A 20570-nucleotide genomic window follows, 5' to 3' on the forward strand; every position below is an offset into this window, starting at 1 on the left:
TGTGTGTGTACCCAGAAGTCTATAAACAGAAGCAGATGAACTCACATATAGTGTGGATCAATGTGTTTACTAAAAGGAACAGAGGGACAAAGACAGGGGAGAGAGAGAGGGAACAGAAAGAGTGCAGAGGATCTCCTTTGAGTGTTTTCTCGTGGCTGAAGAATTGTCCCCATGTCTTTGAAAGGAAGATAATCCTGTCAAGTAAGGGGACCTTTGGATATTCATGACTGGCTGAGTAGAACAGAGTGGAGCGGGGATGGCTTAACGAAAGACGACACAGCCAGGATGGGATTTAACATCAAAGTGACTCCTGGGAGGGAGACACAGAGCCTGGACATGAATTGACCAAACTATACATGGGACACAGCCCTCTCAGAGGGGCGCACTGGGGCCAGGGGGGTTTGGGGTGTCCATGGTGACAGGCAGTGGGACAGGGGGGTTTGGGGTGTCCATGGTGACAGGCAGGGGGACAGGGGGGTTTGGGGTGTCCATGGTGACAGGCAGGGGGACAGGGGGGTTTGGGGTGTCATTGGTGGCGGACAGGAGGCTGTTGGGTGTGTCCATGGTGACAGGCAGGGGGACAGGGGGTTTGGGGTGTCCATGGTGACAGGTAAGGGGACAGGGGATGTTGGGGTGTCCATGGTGGCAGGCAGGGGGAAAGGGGGACGGGGGGGGTGTCCATGGTGAGAGGCAGGGGGACGGGGTGGACGGGGGGGTGTCCATGGTGACAGGCAGGGGGACGGGGGGACGGGGGGGTGTCCATGGTGACAGGCAGGGGGACGGGGTAAACGGGGGGTGTCCATGGTGACAGGCAGGGGGACAGGGGGGTTTGGGGTGTCATTGGTGGCGAACAGGAGGCTGTTGGGTGTGTCCATGGTGACAGGCAGGGGGACAGGGGGGTTTGGGGTGTCCATAGTGACAGGCAGGGGGACAGGGGGATTTGGGGTATCATTGGTGGCGGACAGGAGGCTGTTGGGTGTGTCCATAGTGACAGGCAGGGGGACAGGGGGTGTTGGGGTGTCCATGGTGACAGGTAAGGGGACAGGGGGTGTTGGGGTGTCCATGGTGGCAGGCAGGGGGACGGGGGGATGGGGGGGGGGTGTCCATGGTGAGAGGCAGGGGGACGGGGTGGACGGGGGGGTGTCCATGGTGACAGGCAGGGGGACGGGGGGACGGGGGGGTGTCCATGGTGACAGGCAGGGGGACGGGGTGGTCGGGGGGGTGTCCATGGTGACAGGCAGGGGGACGGGGTGGACGGGGGGGTGTCCATGGTGACAGGCAGGGGGACGGGGTGAACGGGGGGTGTCCATGGTGACAGGCAGGGGGACGGGGGGACGGGGGGTGTCCATGGTGACTGGCAGGGGGACAGGGACGGGAGGGTGTCCATGGTGACAGGCAGGGGGATGGGGGGACGGGGGGGGTGTCCATGGTGACAGGCAGGGGGACGGGGGGACGGGGGGTGTCCATGGTGACAGGCAGGGGGACGGGGGGTGTCCATGGTGACAGGCAGGGGGACGGGGTGGACGGGGGGACAGTGGGGTGACAGGCACGGGGACGGGGGGACGGGGGGGTGTCCATGGTGACAGGCAGGGGGGACGGGGGGACGGGGGGGTGTCCATGGTGACAGGCAGGGGGACGGGGGAGTGTCCATGGTGACAGGCAGGGGGACGGGGGGACGGGGGGGTCCATGGTGACAGGCAGGGGGACGGGGGGACGGGGGGGTGTCCATGGTGACAGGCAGGGGGACGGGGTGGTCGGGGGGGTGTCCATGGTGACAGGCAGGGGGACGGGGTGGACGGGGGGGTGTCCATGGTGACAGGCAGGGGGACGGGGGGGTGTCCATGGTGACAGGCAGGGGGACGGGGTAACGGGGGGGTGTCCATGGTGACAGGCAGGGGGACGGGGTGGACGGGGGGGTGTCCATGGTGACAGGCAGGGGGACGGGGGGACGGGGGGTGTCCATGGTGACAGGCAGGGGGACAGGGGGACGGGGGGGTGTCCATGGTGACAGGCAGGGGGATGGGGGGACGGGGGGGGTGTCCATGGTGACAGGCAGGGGGACGGGGGGACGGGGGTGTCCATGGTGACAGGCAGGGGGACGGGGGGTGTCCATGGTGACAGGCAGGGGGACGGGGTGGACGGGGGGACAGTGGGGTGACAGGCACGGGGACGGGGGGACGGGGGGGTGTCCATGGTGACAGGCAGGGGGGACGGGGGGACAGGGGGGTGTCCATGGTGACAGGCAGGGGGACGGGGGAGTGTCCATGGTGACAGGCAGGGGGACGGGGGGACGGGGGGTGTCCATGGTGACAGGCAGGGGGACGGGGGGACGGGGGGGTGTCCATGGTGACAGGCAGGGGGACGGGGGGGTGTCCATGGTGACAGGCAGGGGGACCAGGGAGGGAACATACACTGTGGACTGGGCTGTAGACTCCTTAAACACCCCTGTGATTTGGGTGGTGTGTGTGTGTGTGTGTGTGTGTGTGTGTGTGTGTGTGTGTGTGTGTGTGTGTGTGTGTGTGTGAGACCATGCGCATGAGTGCGTGCGTGTACCTGCATGTATGTTTGTGTGTGTGTGTGTGTGTGTGTGTGTGTGTGTGTGTGTGTGTGTGTGTGTGTGTGTGTGTGTGTGTGTGTGTGTGTGTGTGTGTGTGTCTGTGTGCGTGTGGCCGGGTACATGCAGTAGGCAGCTATCAGATACCATGTGGGATGATGTCCCATATGGTTGGGTGACTATGTCATATGCACGTATGTCACCTCTCGCTGGCGTTGCCAATTCTGAGGTGTCAATGTTCTCTGGCAGCTGGGAGATTTGGACAAAAGGGCCACAGGACAACAAGACGGTGGAGAGCCAAATGTCCACCAGAGAAAGATTGGTTATGAAATGACACTTCATTATACAGCATGCCAATTTTATATTGTTTGTGGAGGCTGCTATGGGGCCATTTTCCTTCCCGCCTATCTTGTTGATCGACTCTAGACGAAATGCAGTTGCCCTGCGATCTGTGAACCTTCCAACATATGTCCCATCTCTAAACCGCTTGTTAAATCAAAATAGCCCTCACTCCATATGGCTAGGATCAAATTAGCAGTCACTCCATATGGCTATGATCAAATTAGCAGTCACTCCATATGGCTAGGATCAAATTAGCAGTCACTCCATATGGCTATGATCAAATTAGCAGTCACTCCATATGGCTATGATCAAATTAGCAGTCACTCCATATGGCTATGATCAAATTAGCAGTCACTCCATAAGGCTATGATCACTTATTAGAGTTAATGTTCACTGATTAGAAAATATCTTATCACAGGTTAATAATCGTTATTTTTGCCGTCAGGTTTGTACGGCTGTCAACACAACAGTTTTTGCTGACTTTTCTTTAAATAACTCATGATATGAAGTTGCCTTCTAGGGAGTTTTTCCTAGCCACTGTGCTTCTGCCTCTGCATTGTTTGCTCTTTGGTGTTTTAGGCTGGGTATCTGTAAAGCACGTTGTGACAAATGCTGATGAAAAAAAATGGCTTAATAAAATAAATGTGATTGATTGATAACCCTTCCAGGATTGGATGGCTTAAATGCTCCCAGTGGGGGCCGGTTGGGAGGGTTGGGGACAGCATCTGTGAGAAACCCGCTGCAGGTTGAGAGGAGAGAAGGAATAAAAGAAAGGGGCTCTTACAGCCTCAGCCTCCACTCCCAGGTCTTAGTAGGGATTATCCCTGGAAAGGGCCGCTGGGTGAAGGGGAGAGCGCAGTGGGAGGTCAACGAGTTGGGCTAAGCTGGGTAGAGCTGGGCTGGGTAGAGCTGGGCTGGGCTGGGCTGGGTAGAGCTGGGCTGGGTAGAGCTGGTGAGTAGTCCTGGGAGACTGGGGAGTAGTCCTGGGGAGTATTCCTGGGGAGTAGTCCTGGGGAGTTGTCCTGGTAGACTGGGGAGTAGTCCTGGGTAGTATTCCTGGGGAGTAGTCCTGGGGAGTATTCCTGGGGAGTAGTCCTGGGGAGTAGTCCAGGGGAGTAGTCCTGGGTAACTACAAGAAGACATCCACTTGATGTGCATCAGATTCTTTGAGAGGATTACAGTACTTTTGGCTGAATTTCTATTGAATAGCGTAGCAGGCCCCCAGTTTCTGCAAACTGTACCTGCATTTAAATACACATTGAGAGGCTAATACATGCATGCGCACACAAACTGGGCGAGGTGACAGGCAGACAGAGGAGTGACAGGCAGACAGAGGAGTGTCTGTCAGGATAGAGGAGAGGCTCAGAGAAGATGGATGAGAGGTTGATGATGTTGGAGCTGCTCCTCTCGCCATTGTTTTGCCATTTATCTTCACTTGTTGTAGATGTCGCAAACAAGTTTCAGAAAATCAAGTCTTTAGATTACACCAGCCACCGCGTTCAAGACATGTCTAGGGTGAATAGTGAGGACTTGTTTAACAAATAGACCGCCCTAAGTCTTTACCCCAATTCAACCCCCATCACTACTCCCCTAGAAATATAGACCAGAATACACATATCTAAAAGTCAAGGGACACAATTAAATTCCCAGCTCAAGTGAATACTATAATTGCCCGAACACCCCCATCACTTTGGCAGTGGGTGTTTGTGCGTTTCCGATTTCTTTCTAGGACAACCACTCTTTCTTTCTCTTCTGCCTACGATCAGAGCTTGACTCCGTTCAGAGCTGACTCCGTTCCTTCCATTTTAGGGGTGTGTGTTTGTCATCCATCATATCCCATAGAAGTCCTGCGTACCCCGTCATCACCCTCCACCATAGAAAGAGGAAATCTCTAAAAAGACACCCCTGGCCTTGGGATTGTCAATGCGAGTTAAAAAGGACAATTAAATCCACTCCCACGGCCTTTTTCTATTGGTCTGTAAGACTTTAATAGGTCTGCTGCTGGTCTTGATTTGTGCTGTGTTGTGAGAAGTTTTTAGTTTTTTTTGACGTTGGATAAGGTTTTTTTGGGAAGATGTTTTAGTACCAGTAAATCATTCACTGTCACCTCTTGAGAAAGGGGGAGGCTTTGAGGGACTTGATAGGAGAACCCCCTTCCCCCCATAGACAGACTTCGTCTCATTCGTCTCACACCCCACACATGCCGTTTCAGAATGAAACACCTGCTGCAACGATAAACCAGTCCGGGGGTAGAGTTGAATTGATTCAATCGATTCAGATGACGTATATTAAATAACATGGTCTATGTTAGGCTGATTGTCTCACAATACAAGGTGAAATGTGAACTTAAAAAAATGTCCTCTACACATTTTCTGTCTGACAAAAGGACTTTGTAAGGTCTGAAAAAGAACCTTCGGTTGTACATTTATACAGCATTTCCATTCTTAAGGATTTGTTCAAAGCTCTTTTGCCAAAAAGTCCACATTTTAATTCTCTGTCATCTGCAGTATTTTAAAGTTAGTGGTTGAGTCAGTGGTCCGTCACACTGCCAGGGCAAATGAGAGACATGCCAGAGAGCAGTTTAGTAACAGAAAATATGAGTGTGGCAACCGTCCCCCATCTCTAAACAGCCGTGACCAACTGAGCGTGTGCAGCTATTGAGGGCATTTTGGGATTTCTTTCACAAAAGACCCTCTCGCCCTCCCGGCTCGACCACCCTCCGATATGGATCAAATGCTTACTATCCCAGGCGATCTTTCTCAAAGCATGCTGGGAAAGACAATGGCAGGCCTTCAGCCGATTGGTTCCACCTTATTACCAGCTTGTAATCTTCTCATATCGTTGGCTGGGCCCCGTGGACCAGGAGTCAGAGGGACAAACAACAGAGTTCCCCCAAACCCTCCGCTTTGACGCGTTTCAACCATTTCCTCTGAAAGGACTGGCTTGTTAGACTTGTAATTGTTGTCTCTGCACCTGTTTGCCTTCAGGGAGACATGCAAAAGTAAAGTCATTGGCATCTGTTAATTTCTCATTAGATTTCCCATGCACATTTTAAACAGTCAGAATACAGTTCAGGCCTTTAGGGGGTTTTGTTTTGGGTTGGGTTGTAGGGCGTATTGCCTCAAGGTGTTTGCTCAAGGTCCAGTGTCTCAATGTTATGCCCACCATCATATGTGAGACATTATGTACTTAGCAGGATCTGTTGATGAATATGAAAATATTTAATTTTGGTTTTGACCTCATGTATCTGGTTACAGATGGACCAGTGGTTTACAGCACAGGTTTTGACCTCATGTATCTGGTTACAGATGGACCAGGGTTTACAGCACAGGTTTTGACCTCATGTAGCTTGTTACAGATGGACCAGGGGTTTTACAGCACAGGTTTTCGATCCTATAATCATACTTACTTCTGAGTTAATATGCAGTTTTTCTGGACATACTTCTCTGGCAGAGAAACTGTGCACAGACTGACAGCTAAAGGCCTATTACTCCGTGAGAAGAATCCCTGACTCCAAGCCACAAGAGGGTAGAACATATTTTAAATGTTGCTTGTTAGGGGGAAGGTAGTTGCAGAAACGTTGGAATGGTTTAGTCGACTTCCTCAATCGTAGGTACCAGATGATTCACTGCCTCCAGTGAATCATCTGACAACACACTCCACTTCCTGTTGCCTGCAGATATGAGGTTGATTTGGTATTTATGACAAGGTGAGGTCCAATGTATCCAATGTAACAAATGGGCCCATATTCTGCTATCTAACAATACCAATCGACAGGGACTCCAAGAGTATCTGAGATGATTGTAGCTAACGCTAATCCTGTCGAGTGGGAGAGAAAGGAGCACTCAACATCATGTTGAAGTTTGTTGTTCAATTTTCCCTTTATTTAACTAGCCACATCAGTTAAGAACAAATTCTTATTTACAATGACAGCCAAGGAACAGTGGGTTAACTGCCTTGTTCAGGGGCAGAACGACAGATTTTTTACCTTGTCAGCTCGGAAGTTTCGATCTTGCAACCTTTCGATTACTAGTCCAACACTCTAACCAATAGGCTACCCTGCCGCCCCAATCTATATGGCGGCTGTACAATGATACCCATGTATACCTTATTAATACCCAAATGGGATTCATTTTGTCTGGTTTGCAGTATGTAAATGCAAGAAAAATAAAATGGTAGCGTTTTTTTTTTTTTTTCTTCAGTCTGTCTACTTTCTTTCAATTTGGTATCTGTGTCTCTCAAAGCAATGTTTGAATGTGCTGACTTGCTTCAAAGGAAGCAGAGCATACCCATGACCCACTCTTTACAATTCACCCATGACAAACCCCCTTCCCCCCTCCGTTTTTTTTTTATTTTTTTTTTACAGTCATCTCTGGGTGACTTCTTCTTCATCCTGAACGGCTGGCTTGACCCAGGATCATTTGGCCAAGGCATCTTCCTCTCGCTCTCGTTGAACCAGGAAATGGGTTTGATACAGAAGGGCCATTTAGCTCCCAGGTGCAGGACCATGGAACCAGCCTCCGTTGGACGGCTTGGCCCAGACAGGAGGTACTCAAGCCCCCCATAAAGACGATAGTCTTCCCCCTTGCCTGGAGCCACCGGTGTTCCTGCCCTGGTCCAGACTCATCAAAAGGCCCCTGGAGACTGGGGGAGACAGGGGGAGGCTGGGGAAGACTGGGGGAGGCTGGGGGAGACTTGGGGGGAGACACGTTTTAACTGGGAGAGAAAGAGAGGGAAGGTTTACTTTTCTGGTGGACACCAGGTTCTTTCTTCCATTCCTTTCTTCACTGTTTCTCTTGTATGTGTGTGTGTGTGTGTGTGTGTGTGTGTGTGTGTGTGTGTGTGTGTGTGTGTGTTAGTGTGTGTGTGTGTGTGTGTGTGTGTGTGTGTGTGTGTGTGTTAGTGTGTGTGTGTGTGTGTGTGTGTGTGTGTGTGTGTGTGTGTGTGTGTGTTAGTGTGTGTGTGTTAGTGTGTGTGTGTGTGTGTGTGTGTGTGTGTGTGTGTGTGTGTGTGTGTGTGTTAGTGTGTGTGTGTGTGTGTGTGTGCAGGTGTCCCTTTATCTCTCTCTCTCTCTTCACAAACAGACTGGGTCTCAAACACAACTGTGGTTTAATAAGAACATCATGATTCCATTGATTTCATTACTCTTCTGCCTAATCCATCCCCTCCTGGCTTTAACAGGGTGAGACAGGGGTTGGAAATCACACACACACACACACACACACACACACACACACACACACACACACACACACACACACACACACACACACACACACACACACACACACACACACATACACACACATACACACACACACACACACACACACACACATCCATCCATCCATCCATCCTGGCTGCCTGCACTCTGTTCTCCTGCAGGTGCTAGGCCATCCGCCTGGCCCTTTCATGGCTTTCCCTTTTCCTGTCCGTCTGCGAAGCTCCATTCAGCCTGGACCACAGCAGCAGGAGCGCCACCGGAGCGCCACCGGAGCGCTGGCAGGGAGGAGAAGCGCCTCCACACACATCATTCACTCACAGAAAGACAGGAGAGAAATAAAGGAGAGAGAAAAGAAAAAGGGTCTTCCTTCCTCCTGCATCTCCCTCGTCCTGCTTCTCCCTCGTCCTGCTTCTCCTTCCTCCTGCATCTCCCTCGTCCTGCATCTCCCTCGTCCTGCTTCTCCCTCGTCCCGCTTCTCCCTCGTCCTGCTTCTCCCTCGTCCTGCTTCTCCCTCGTCCTGCTTCTCCTTCCTCCTGCATCTCCCTCGTCCCGCTTCTCCCTCGTCCTGCTTCTCCCTCGTCCTGCTTCTCCCTCGTCCTGCTTCTCCCTCGTCCCGCTTCTCCCTCGTCCCGCTTCTCCCTCGTCCCGCTTCTCCCTCGTCCCGCTTCTCCCTCGTCCCGCTTCTCCCTCGTCCCGCTTCTCTCTCGTCCTGCTTCTCCCTCTGCTTTCATCGTAAACAACTTGCTTTCTGTTTGTATATCTGTCCTCACCCCCTGTCTTCCTGTCTGTCCCTCACCCCCGTCTTCCTGTCTGTCCTCACCCCTGTTTACCTATCTGTCCTCACCCCATCATCCTGTCTGTCCTCATCCCCGTCTTCATGTCTGTCCTCACCCCCGTCATCCTGTCTGTCCTCACCCCCAGTCTGCATGTCTGTCCTCACCCCCGTCTTCCTGTCTGTCCTCACCCCCAGTCTTCATGTCTGTCCTCACCCCATGTCTTCCTGTCTGTCCTCACCCCATGTCTTCCTGTCTGTCCCCACCCCCTGTCTTCCTGTCTGTCCTCACCCCCATTTCCATTCTGTCCTCACCCCCAGTCTTCATGTCTGTCCTCACCCCATGTCTTCCTGTCTGTCCTCACCCCATGTCTTCCTGTCTGTCCCCACCCCCTGTCTTCCTGTCTGTCCTCACCCCCATTTCCATTCTGTCCTCACCCCCAGTCTTCATGTCTGTCCTCACCCCATGTCTTCCTGTCTGTCCTCACCCCATGTCTTCCTGTCTGTCCCCACCCCCTGTCTTCCTGTCTGTCCTCACCCCCATTTCCATTCTGTCCTCACCCCTGTCTTCCTATCTCACATCCAGAAGGGGAAAGGGTAAAGGGGAGTGGGAGGTGAGGGAGGGATGGTGGAGGGGAGAGGGAGGGAGGCTGGAGGATGGAGAGAAGAGGGAGGAGGGGAGATGGAGGGTGGGTGGAGGGGAGAGGGAGGGTGGGAGAAAGAATTCAGATAAAAACGGGATAGTGAGACTTACTTCCTTCATCATTGCCCTTTCCCTGGCCTTTTGATCTGCTATGAATGGGACATCTGAGGTTTGCAGCCTGACTTAATGCAGTCCGCCAGGCAGCCTTCACCTGTGCTACAAGTCAATTGGCCTGTTGTTTGTTTTCTGGACATCTTCCCAGCCCCCAGCCCTCTCCCCAGCCCAGCCCCCTGCCAAACACCCTGCCCAGCCCAAACACCCTGAGACCCAGTCTCTGCCCAGCCCTCTCTTAAAGACAATTGGGTTATCGTATAGAATAGTCTCTCAGAGTAAAGAGAAAAGTCCAACAATAATAACAACAACAACGGCAATTAGCTCAGTAGCTATCACCCATTACACCTATTCATCTGTAGACATCTTGATGTTTTCAATGACACTCTGTTAAAGTCCTAACAATGTACACGCCTATTGCCTACCCTCTGTTTTCTAATTGTGTCAATATGACTTGAGACTAATTGAAGGCTGAAGTATTCCAAGTCTAAATGATTACAGTGGCACGTTCCTTCAATCATGACATAGTCAGTTTTCAGGTGAGATTGAACCGCTTGAGGTAAACAGATTAAAATCCCCTGCATTGCAGAATGAGACCATACAGTACTTTTTCGGGGGGGGGGGGGGGGATTGTGCAAAATGTATATAAAGTACTAGTATGACCTACAGCTATAGTGGTTTTACAGTACTGCGTTTTTTCACCACCAGTACTGCATTTTCTGTATCTTTACTGTAAAATGGTTAGTAATGCATTCATCATTGTCATCTCTGCTGTGACAATGTCCTCCTCTGTCCCTAGTAAAGACAGAGAATGTGTCACACAGGCACACACACACACACACACACACACACACACACACACACACACACACACACACACACACACACACAGTCTATTACATCATTCTACACACTAGCCCTATCTATCTCATTATTTCTCTCTAGCTCCATTCCTCTCTCCCAGAAACAGAAAAGCCAACAAGGAAACAATTGCCTAGCGTTATGACTAGCAGAACTAGTAAATCAGGTTGGTACAGTATATGTTGATATGGGGTCTTAAGTCCAGAGAGCAGAAGTCTGATTGGGTGTGGAGGGGAGGGGTCCGAGCAGCAGCAGAGTGAGGGGAGGATGAGATGTGATGTGAGGGGAGCGTTTAGCTCAGTTCAGCTCTGTCTGCCTTGTCATTCTCTTCAGACAGCCGGGGGGAAGTGAGATGAAGGAGCACTGACACTCCAGACACTCACAGAGGAGAGGAGAGACAGAGACAGAGAAAAGCTTTCAACACGTAGACAACTCTGGAAGACTTCTGACATCAACACTGAGACCAACGGTCACATACTGATTGATCGTACTGTTGGCTGGGTCATTTTCTTTTTATTCAGTGACGCAAGAAGATTCTTCCACAGCCAAGGAGTGATGTCAACACTGGACCAGAATGTCAGGATAGTGTGGGACTAAATGGTTCATGGAGGAGGAGTAAGCTGAATTGCTTGATTGCAGAACTGAGCGCTCACAGAAGACTGACTCTTCTTCACTAGTGTGACGTGTTGCTGTCATCTCAGTGTAGTTTTTCTGTCATCTCAGACAAGTCAATCTCAGTGTAGTTTTTCTGTCATCTCAGACAAGTCAACCTCAGTGTAGTTTTTCTGTCATCTCAGACAAGTCAATCTCAGTGTAGTTTTTCTGTCATCTCAGACAAGTCAACCTCAGTGTAGTTTTTCTGTCATCTCAGACAAGTCAATCTCAGTGTAGTTTTTCTGTCATCTCAGACAAGCCATCTCAGTGTGGATCAGGACCATGAATGTTCTACCTAACCCCATGACCAGGGCCCATCAGGAGCAGCCTCTCCCTCTCTGCTCCCAGGGGGCCCACCTCCAGGACTTCTCCTCCAGGTGTCCTCTAGGGCTTGGTGCTGGTCATGGGGGCAGGCTTAGGGCCATGGGTGGGCCTCTGGGGCCTCAGAGACCAGGCAAGCCACCGCGGGAGCTGAGCCCTGAGGAGCAGCAGGATCTAAGGAGGAAGATCAACAGCCGGGAGAGGAAGAGGATGCAGGACCTCAACGTCGCCATGGACGCTCTGAGGGAGGTGATGGTGCCTTACGCCTCCTCCTCTCCTTCCTCCTCGTCCTCCTCCCAGGGGCCACACTCCCACCAGCAGCAGCCAGGGGCCCCACCTGGACGCAGGCTCTCCAAGATCTCCACCTTGGTCCTGGCCCGTAACTACATCCTCCTCCTGGGCTCGTCTCTGCAGGAGATGCGCCGGCTCCTGGGGGAGGTGAGTGTTGGGGTGGGGGTCGGTGTGGGGGTGAACACGGGGTCTGTCCCCAGGCTGCTCCTGGCCGGGGGTTGGCCCCTCCTCAGCGGCCCCAGTCAGCTTCTCCTCTCCCCAGAATCTCTCCTGACCTCGGCCTCCTCTTCAAAGTGTCCTCTGTTGCCTCCTGGCCACTTGGAGGGCCCCATGGCCCCGGTGCAGTGGGGCTCAGCTGGGGTTCCTGGTGGTCCACTCTGTCCCTGTGGGGTGTGCAGGCTGCCCAGGTTCAGCCACCCCAGCCCTGGACCTAGGTTCCCCAAGTGAAGCATGGCTGGGACCACCTCTCATGTGTTCTTCTGATCTGCTACAATGACTGATTCTTCTGAGCGGATGGACTTCTGGTTATGGTTTCTAATCTTTTTCTGAAGATTTGACATGTTATTTTTTTTGAATGAGTATTTTCTTTCTCATGTCTGACTAATTCAATGATAACTTTGTTGTAATGGACCTTGTCCATTAGGTTTTTATTAATCTCTCGTGGACAGATGAATCTGTCAAGGCTCATATATAATTATGTGATACAAGCAGCAGTAGTTCCTGTTTTTATTAATTTTTTTGATTATTTGGACAAATGATGATTAGGCGAAGGTGGTGCGTAAACGGGTGTAGTAGTGATTTTCAAGCCCTTGTGCGGATGAAAAACAGTTTCCACAGCCACAAAGTCAAAATTGTCTGTATCGTAAAAATGTATGAAAACTAAAATGCGCTTTTTTGGGCATGATAAACACAAATACAATTTGCAGAAGGGAGGGGTTTGGCCGAGAGCTTCCATTTGAGAGGGAGGAGACATCACTACCTTCCCTTGCACAAAGGTTATCACAATTGTTAAACGGCATTTCCCCCGAAGTAAAACAGGAAATGACAAACTTTCACAACATACTTTTACTTATGGGTAACCGAGATCAGTTTTTTTATTGGTGACTGTGGTCAGTAAAAGTCATTGTATTTTAGATTTTATGAACAAATTCTATTTTATATGATAATAGATGAAGATACGTGTAAGTTCTAACACAGAAAATAAATAGTAATTTACTGTTTACCATTTGACAAAGTTATTTTATGTGCTCTCTCTTTTTCTAGCTCACTTCCCAGCATCTGTTATTTGTGATGGTGTGATGGTGTGTGAGGGTGGGTGTGTGATGGTGTGAGGGTGTGTGATGGTGTGTGATGGTGTGTGGGTGTGTGATGTTGTGATGGTGTGTGATAGGGGGGGGGGGGGTGTGTGTGTGTGTGTGTGTGTGTGTGTGTGTGTGTGTGTGTGTGTGTGATGGTGTGTGATGGTGTGATGGTGTGTGATGGTGTGATGGTGTGTGATGGTGTGATGGTGTAATGGTGTGTGATGGTGTGAGGGTGTGTGATGGTGTGATGGTGTAATGGTGTGTGATGGTGTGTGATGGATTGATGGTGTGTGATGGTGTGTGTGATGTGTGACGGTGTGTGATGATGTGATGGTGTGTGATGGTGTGAGGGTGTGTGATGGTGTGATGGTGTGTGATGGTGTGAGGGTGTGTGATGGTGTGATGGTGTGTGTGATGGTGTGTGATGGTGTGTGATGGTGTGTGATGGTGTGTGATGGTGTGATGGTGTAATGGTGTGAGGGTGTGTGATGGTGTGATGGTATAATGGTGTGTGATGGTGTGAGGGTGTGTGATGGTGTGTGATGGTGTGAGGGTGTGCGATGGTGTGTGATGGTGTGTGATGGTGTGAGGGTGTGCGATGGTGTGTGACGGTGTGCGATGGTGTGTGATGGTGTGTGATGGTGTGCCATGTGTGTGATGGTGTGAGGATGTGCGATGGTGTGTGATGGTGTGTGATGGTGTGAGGGTGTGCGATGGTGTGTGATGGTGTGTGATGGTGTGTGTGCGATGGTGTGTGATGGTGTGATGGTGTGTGATGGTGTGATGGTGTGTGATGGTGTGTGACGGTGTGTGATGGTGAGATTACAGTAATGACTGGTATACCTCTGGTTCATAAGGGATTACAATAATGACAGATATACAGTACTTCTGGTCCATTTGGATGGCCAAATAGAGAACCCCCCCTGCCCTCATCACCCCATATAGTGAAACAGTTCTCTTCTGTTTAGCAGCGTCACCCCATCTCTCTACACGCAAAAAATCAAACGCACCATGTAATTACTGCCCTTTTGACTACTTCTCCAATCTCTCTCCATCTATCTTTCTCTTCCCTTCTCTCTTTCACTCTCCTTCTCCCCTTCTCTCTTTCTCTCCTTCTCTCTTTGTCTCTCCTTCTCTCTCCTCTCTCCTCCTCTCTCTCACTCTCTCCTTCTCTCTCCTTCTCTCCTCTCTCTCTCTCTCTCTCTCTCTCTCTCTCTCACTCTCTCCTTCTCTCTTTCTCTCTCTTTTTCTCTCCTTCTCTCTCCTTCTCTCTCTCTCCTTCTCGCCTCTCTCCTCTCTTTCTCCATCTCTCTTTCTCTCTTCTTCTCCCCCCTCTCCTTCTCTCTTCCTTCTCTCCCTCTCTCCTTCTCCCCCATCTCCTTCTCTCTTTCTCTCTCCTTCGATCTTTCTCTCTCCTTCTCTCTTTCTCTCGCCTTCTCCCCTCTCCCCTCTCACCTTCTCCCCTCTCCCCTTCTCTCTTTCTCTCTCCTTCACTCTTTCTCTCCCCTTCACTCTTTCTCTCTCCTTCTCTCTGTCCCTTAATTGAATTCTTGATGTTTCCCTCCGTGTTAAGGGGCTTGGATGGGTGGTTTGGTGGAACTCATTATACTCACTTCACAATACGTTCAAACGGCCAGAAAATGTGTCTCAGTGAATGGGGATCACGATGCAAAACTCACCTCCTCTCTGGAAGAAAGCAGGCAGCTCCACTTAACTGGGGATAAGAGGTGGGGCGATGGGGCGTTGGGGTGGGATCTCACTCCGATAGAGAGTAGAGACCACAGGCAAGACATGAATAATAATAATGAAAATAATCACAATCATAATGTTAATAAAAATACTCAAAATAATTGCTAGCTGGGGACAATGGGCTTAGTGGGGAAGATGTGTGAATGGTGATAGCTGGCTGAAAGGAGGGAATATGTTACCCATTGGGGGGAGGGGACAAAAGGAGAGGTAGATACCATTAAGTGAGATTAAGCCTAATAGGGTTGGATTTTCTTACAAGGAAACATTTTTTAGAGGAGGAGGAGAGAAGGAGGAGGGCTCAGAGGGAGAGATCAAAGTGGGATGGCCCAACTTCAAACCCCTCTGCATTTACATATAGCTGCTTAATGTCTCCTTCTTACATCTCCAAAGGATTAGTTACCTTGCTATTTCCATCTCTTCTGTTCTGACACATATCCCCTCCCTCTGTCCTTATTGGAGCTCTCTGTCTCTCTGTCTCTCTCTGTGTCTGTCTCTCTCTGTCTCTCTGTCTCTCTCTGTCTCTCTGTCTCTCTCTGTCTCTCTGTCTCTCTCTGTCTCTCTCTGTGTCTGTCTCTGTCTCTTTCTCTCTCTCTCTCTCTCTCTCTCTCTCTCTCTCTCTCTCTCTCTCTCTCTCTCTCTCTGTCTCTCTGTGTCTCTCTCTGTCTCTCTCTGTCTCTCTCTGTGTCTGTCTCTGACTCTGTCTCTCTCTCTCTCTCTCTGTCTCTCTCTCTCTCTCTCGGAAGGGACGGCACCTCCGTACCTTCAGGCTCTGATCAGTCCCTACACCCAAAGAAGGGCACTGCGTTCATCCACCTCTGGCATGCTGGCCCCCCTACCTCTGAGGAAACACAGTTCCCGCTCAGCCCAGTCTAAACTGTTCGCTGCTCTGGCACCCCAATGGTGGAACAAGCTCCCTCACGACGCCAGGACAGCGGAGTCAATCACCACCTTCCGGAGACACCTGAAACCCCACCTCTTTAAGGAATACCTGGGATAGGATAAAGTAATCCTTCTAACCCCCCCCCCCAAAAAAAATAAATAAAAAAAAATAAAGATATACTATTGTAAAGTGGTTGTTCCACTGGATATCATAAGGTGAATGCACCAATTTGTAAGTCGCTCTGGATGAGAGCGTCTGCTAAATGATGTAAATGTAAATGTGAAATGTAAATGTAATGTAAATGTCTCTCTCTCTCATATTATGGATCCCCATTAGTTCCTGCCAAAGCAGCAGCTACTCTTCCTGGGGTTTATTATGGATCCCCATTAGTTCCTGCCAAAGCAGCAGCTACTCTTCCTGGGGTTTATTATGGGTCCCCGTTAGTTCCTGTCAAGGCAGCAGCTACTCTTCCTGGGGTTTATTATGGATCCCCATTAGTTCCTGCCAAGGCAGCGGCTACTCTTCCTGGGGTTTATTATGGATCCCCATTAGTTCCTGCCAAAGCAGCAGCTACTCTTCCTGGGGTTTATTATGGATCTCCATTAGTTCCTGTCAAGGCAGCAGCTACTCTTCCTGGGGTTTATTATGGATCCCCATTAGTTCCTGCCAAAGCAGCAGCTACTCTTCCTGGATTCCAGCAAAATTAAGGCAGTTTATACCATTTTAAAAACATTCATAAGATTTCACAACACTGTGTGGCCTAAGACCCCTACTCCACCACTACCACATATCTACAGTACTAAATCCATGTGTATGTTATGTTATTGTTATTGAGTTCCATGTAGTCATGGCTCTATGTAGTACTGTGCACCTCTCATAGTCTGTTCTGGACTTGGGGACTGTGAAGAGACCTCTGGTGGCATGTCTTGTGGGGTATGCATGGGTGTCCGAGCTGTGTGCCAGTAGTTCAAACAGACAGCTCGGTATCCCTTTCACCGTCTCTCCTTCCTTCTATCATCTGTAGACAGACTCAGTCCACTAACACATCTCACCTGGTCTTTGCTGAGCTGGAGGCTGTCTGTTATCAGACTAGAGGTAAGGTTTTTCATTCCATTCAGACACAATCACATTTACATTTACATTTAAGTCATTTAGCAGACGCTCTTATCCAGAGCGACTTACAAATTGGTGCATTCACCTTATAATATCCAGTGGAACAACCACTTTACAAAAGTGCATCTAAATCTTTTAAGGGGGGGGGGGTTAGAAGGATTACTTTATCCTATCCCAGGTATTCCTTGAAGAGGTCGGGTTTCAGGTGTCTCCGGAAGGTGGTGATTGACTCCGCTGTCCTGGCGTCGTGAGGGAGCTTGTTCCACCATTGGGGTGCCAGAGCAGCGAACAGTTTTGACTGGGCTGAGCGGGAACTGTGCTTCCTCAGAGGTAGGGAGGCGAGCAGGCCAGAGGTGGATGAACGGAGTGCCCTTGTTTGGGTGTAGGGCCTGATCAGAGCCTGAAGGTACGGGGGTGCCGTTCCCCTCACAGCTCCGTAGGCAAGCACCATGGTCTTGTAGCGGATGCGAGCTTCGACTGGAAGCCAGTGGAGAGAGCGGAGGAGCGGGGTGACGTGAGAGAACTTGGGAAGGTTGAACACCAGACGGGCTGCGGCGTTCTGGATGAGTTGTAGGGGTTTAATGGCACAGGCAGGGAGCCCAGCCAACAGCGAGTTGCAATAATCCAGACGGGAGATGACAAGTGCCTGGATTAGGACCTGCGCCGCTTCCTGTGTGAGGCAGGGTCGTACTCTGCGAATGTTGTAGAGCATGAACCTACAGGATCGGGTCACCGCCTTGATGTTGGTGGAGAACGACAGGGTGTTGTCCAGGGTCACGCCAAGGCTCTTAGCACTCTGGGAGGAGGACACAAGGGAGTTGTCAACCGTGATGGCGAGATCATGGAACGGGCAGTCCTTCCCCGGGAGGAAGAGCAGCTCCGTCTTGCCGAGGTTCAGCTTGAGGTGGTGATCCGTCATCCACACTGATATGTCTGCCAGACATGCAGAGATACGATTCGCCACCTGGTTGTCAGAAGGGGGAAAGGAGAAGATTAATTGTGTGTCATCTGCATAGCAATGATATGAGAGACCATGTGAGGATATGACAGAGCCAAGTGACTTGGTGTATAGCGAGAATAGGAGTGGGCCAAGAACAGAGCCCTGGGGGACACCAGTGGTGAGAGCACGTGGTGCGGAGACAGATTCTCGCCACGCCACCTGGTAGGAGCGACCTGTCAGGTAGGACGCAATCCAAGCGTGGGAGGCGCCGGAGATTCCCAGCTCGGAGATGGTGGAGAGGAGGATCTGATGGTTCACGGTATCAAAGGCAGCAGATAGGTCTAGAAGGATGAGAGCAGAGGAGAGAGAGTTAGCTTTAGCAGTGCGGAGAGCCTCCGTGACACAGAGAAGAGCAGTCTCAGTTGAATGCCCAGTCTTGAAACCTGACTGATTAGGATCAAGAAGGTCATTCTGAGAGAGATAGCAAGAGAGCTGGCCAAGGACGGCACGTTCAAGAGTTTTGGAGAGAAAGGAAAGAAGGGATACTGGTCTGTAGTTGTTGACATCGGAGGGATCGAGTGTAGGTTTTTTCAGAAGGGGTGCAACTCTCGCTCTCTTGAAGACGGAAGGGACGTAGCCAGCGGTCAAGGATGAGTTGATGAGCGAGGTGAGGTAGGGGAGAAGGTCTCCGGAAATGGTCTGGAGAAGAGAGGAGGGGATACGGTCAAGTGGGCAGGTTGTTGGGCGGCCGGCCGTCACAAGACGCGAGATTTCATCTGGAGAGAGAGGGGAGAAAGAGGTCAAAGCACAGGGTAGGGCAGTGTGAGCAGGACCAGCAGTGTCGTTTGACTTAGCAAACGAGGATCGGATGTCGTCAACCTTCTTTTCAAAATGGTTGACGAAGTCATCCGCAGAGAGGGAGGAGGGGGGGGGAGGGGGAGGAGGATTAAGGAGGGAGGAGAAGGTAGCAAAGAGCTTCCTAGGGTTAGAGGCAGATGCTTGGAGTTTAGAGTGGTAGAAAGTGGCTTTAGCAGCAGAGACAGAAGAGGAAAATGTAGAGAGGAGGGAGTGAAAGGATGCCAGGTCCGCAGGGAGGCGAATTTTCCTCCATTTCCGCTCGGCTGCCCGGAGCCCTGTTCTGTGAGCTCGCAGTGAGTCGTCGAGCCACGGAGCAGGAGGGGAGGACCGAGCCGGCCTGGAGGATAGGGGACAGAGGAAATCAAAGGATGCAGAGAGGGAGGAGAGGAGGGTTGAGGAGGCAGAATCAGGAGATAGGTTGGAGAAGGTTTGAGCAGAGGGAAGAGATGATAGGATGGAAGAGGAGAGAGTAGCGGGAGAGAGAGAGCGAAGGTTTGGACGGCGCAATACCATCCGAGTAGGGGCAGAGTGAGAAGTGTTGGATGAGAGCGAGAGGGAAAAGGATACAAGGTAGTGGTCGGAGACTTGGAGGGGAGTTGCAATGAGATTAGTGGAAGAACAGCATCTAGTAAAGATGAGGTCAAGCGTATTGCCTGCCTTGTGAGTAGGGGGGGAAGGTGAGAGGGTGAGGTCGAAAGAGGAGAGGAGTGGAAAGAAGGAGGCAGAGAGGAATGAGTCGAAGGTAGACGTGGGGAGGTTAAAGTCACCCAGAACTGTGAGAGGTGAGCCATCCTCGGGAAAGGAACTTATCAAGGCGTCAAGCTCATTGATGAACTCTCCAAGGGAACCTGGAGGGCGATAAATGATAAGGATGTTAAGCTTGAAAGGGCTGGTAACTGTGACAGCATGGAATTCAAATGAGGAGATAGACAGATGGGTCAGGGGAGAAAGAGAGAATGTCCACTTGGGAGAGATGAGGATTCCAGTGCCACCACCCCGCTGGCTCGATGCTCTAGGGGTATGCGAGAACACGTAGTCAGACGAGGAGAGAGCAGTAGGAGTAGCAGTGTTATCTGTGGTAATCCATGTTTCCGTCAGCGCCAGGAAGTCTAGGGACTGGAGGGTAGCATAGGCTGAGATGAACTCAGCCTTGTTGGCCGCAGACCGGCAGTTCCAGAGGCTGCCGGAGACCTGGAACTCCACGTGGGTCGTGCGCGCTGGGACCACCAGGTTAGAGTGGCAGCGGCCACGCGGTGTGGAGCGTTTGTATGGCCTGTGCAGAGGAGAGAGAGCAGGGATAGACAGACACATAGTAGACAAGCTACAGAAGAGGCTACGCTAATGCAAATCACACACATCAGATAGCACTCTGATATTAACTAATGGATGGATAATTGTCCAGATCTTGGATGCCATGAACCAGGACTATGGGGTTCCTCTAAGCCAGCTACAGGTGGAGAGAGGCATGGGTAGAGACACGTACACACCCACACACACTCAGTAAACTCTAATATGAACTTTGACTCAAATACACACATTTGTATGTCCACTCCCAAGGACACACAGGCACATTGAAGTCACTCTACGCAGGAAAACATGACTGTAAAAGCTGACACACACAGAGTACATTCTGAAAGCAGATACACACAGAGTACATTCTAACATGAACCAACAACCTACTCCTGAGGAAGTGCAGTATTGGATTATCAAGTCATATGTGTTCCTGCACTGGGTTCAGCCATGGCAGCTGGAGTAGCAGAGGGGGCCAGTGTCTGGAGCCTGGCCCTTGGTGACCTCACAACCTTCTCTACTGAGTAATATAACCCCAGATCAACCCAGAGGGTGTGGGAGCAGCATCAGACCTTGATCAGCTCTTTAACCATGAATGTAAAACCTTGTTGTTTTTCCATGAGGATATTAATTCATTAATTTAATTTCAATCCACTTCGTCAATTG

The 20570-nt window shown here is 50.9% G+C and overlaps 1 protein-coding gene across 1 annotated transcript; it reads left to right on the plus strand.

Annotated features, from left to right (window-relative positions):
* Nucleotides 1-10660: 10660 nt before the first annotated feature.
* On the plus strand, nucleotides 10661-12995 carry LOC106582481 (oligodendrocyte transcription factor 1). Its single transcript, XM_014165636.3, has one exon. It carries the CDS (start codon nucleotides 11444-11446, stop codon nucleotides 12218-12220), a length of 777 nt encoding a protein of 258 aa, XP_014021111.1. The 5' UTR covers nucleotides 10661-11443; the 3' UTR covers nucleotides 12221-12995.
* The last annotated feature ends 7575 nt before the right edge of the window (nucleotides 12996-20570 follow it).

The sequence above is a fragment of the Salmo salar genome, chromosome 21 (genome assembly GCF_965601325.2).
Source record: "Salmo salar chromosome 21, fSalSal1, whole genome shotgun sequence".
In the NCBI taxonomy this organism is placed as follows: Eukaryota; Metazoa; Chordata; class Actinopteri; order Salmoniformes; family Salmonidae; genus Salmo; species Salmo salar.

Coding starts and splice junctions, on each gene's coding strand:
- LOC106582481 (XM_014165636.3), top strand. CDS start 11,444: ATGAATGTTCTACCTAACCCCATGACCAGGGCCCATCAGGAGCAGCCT.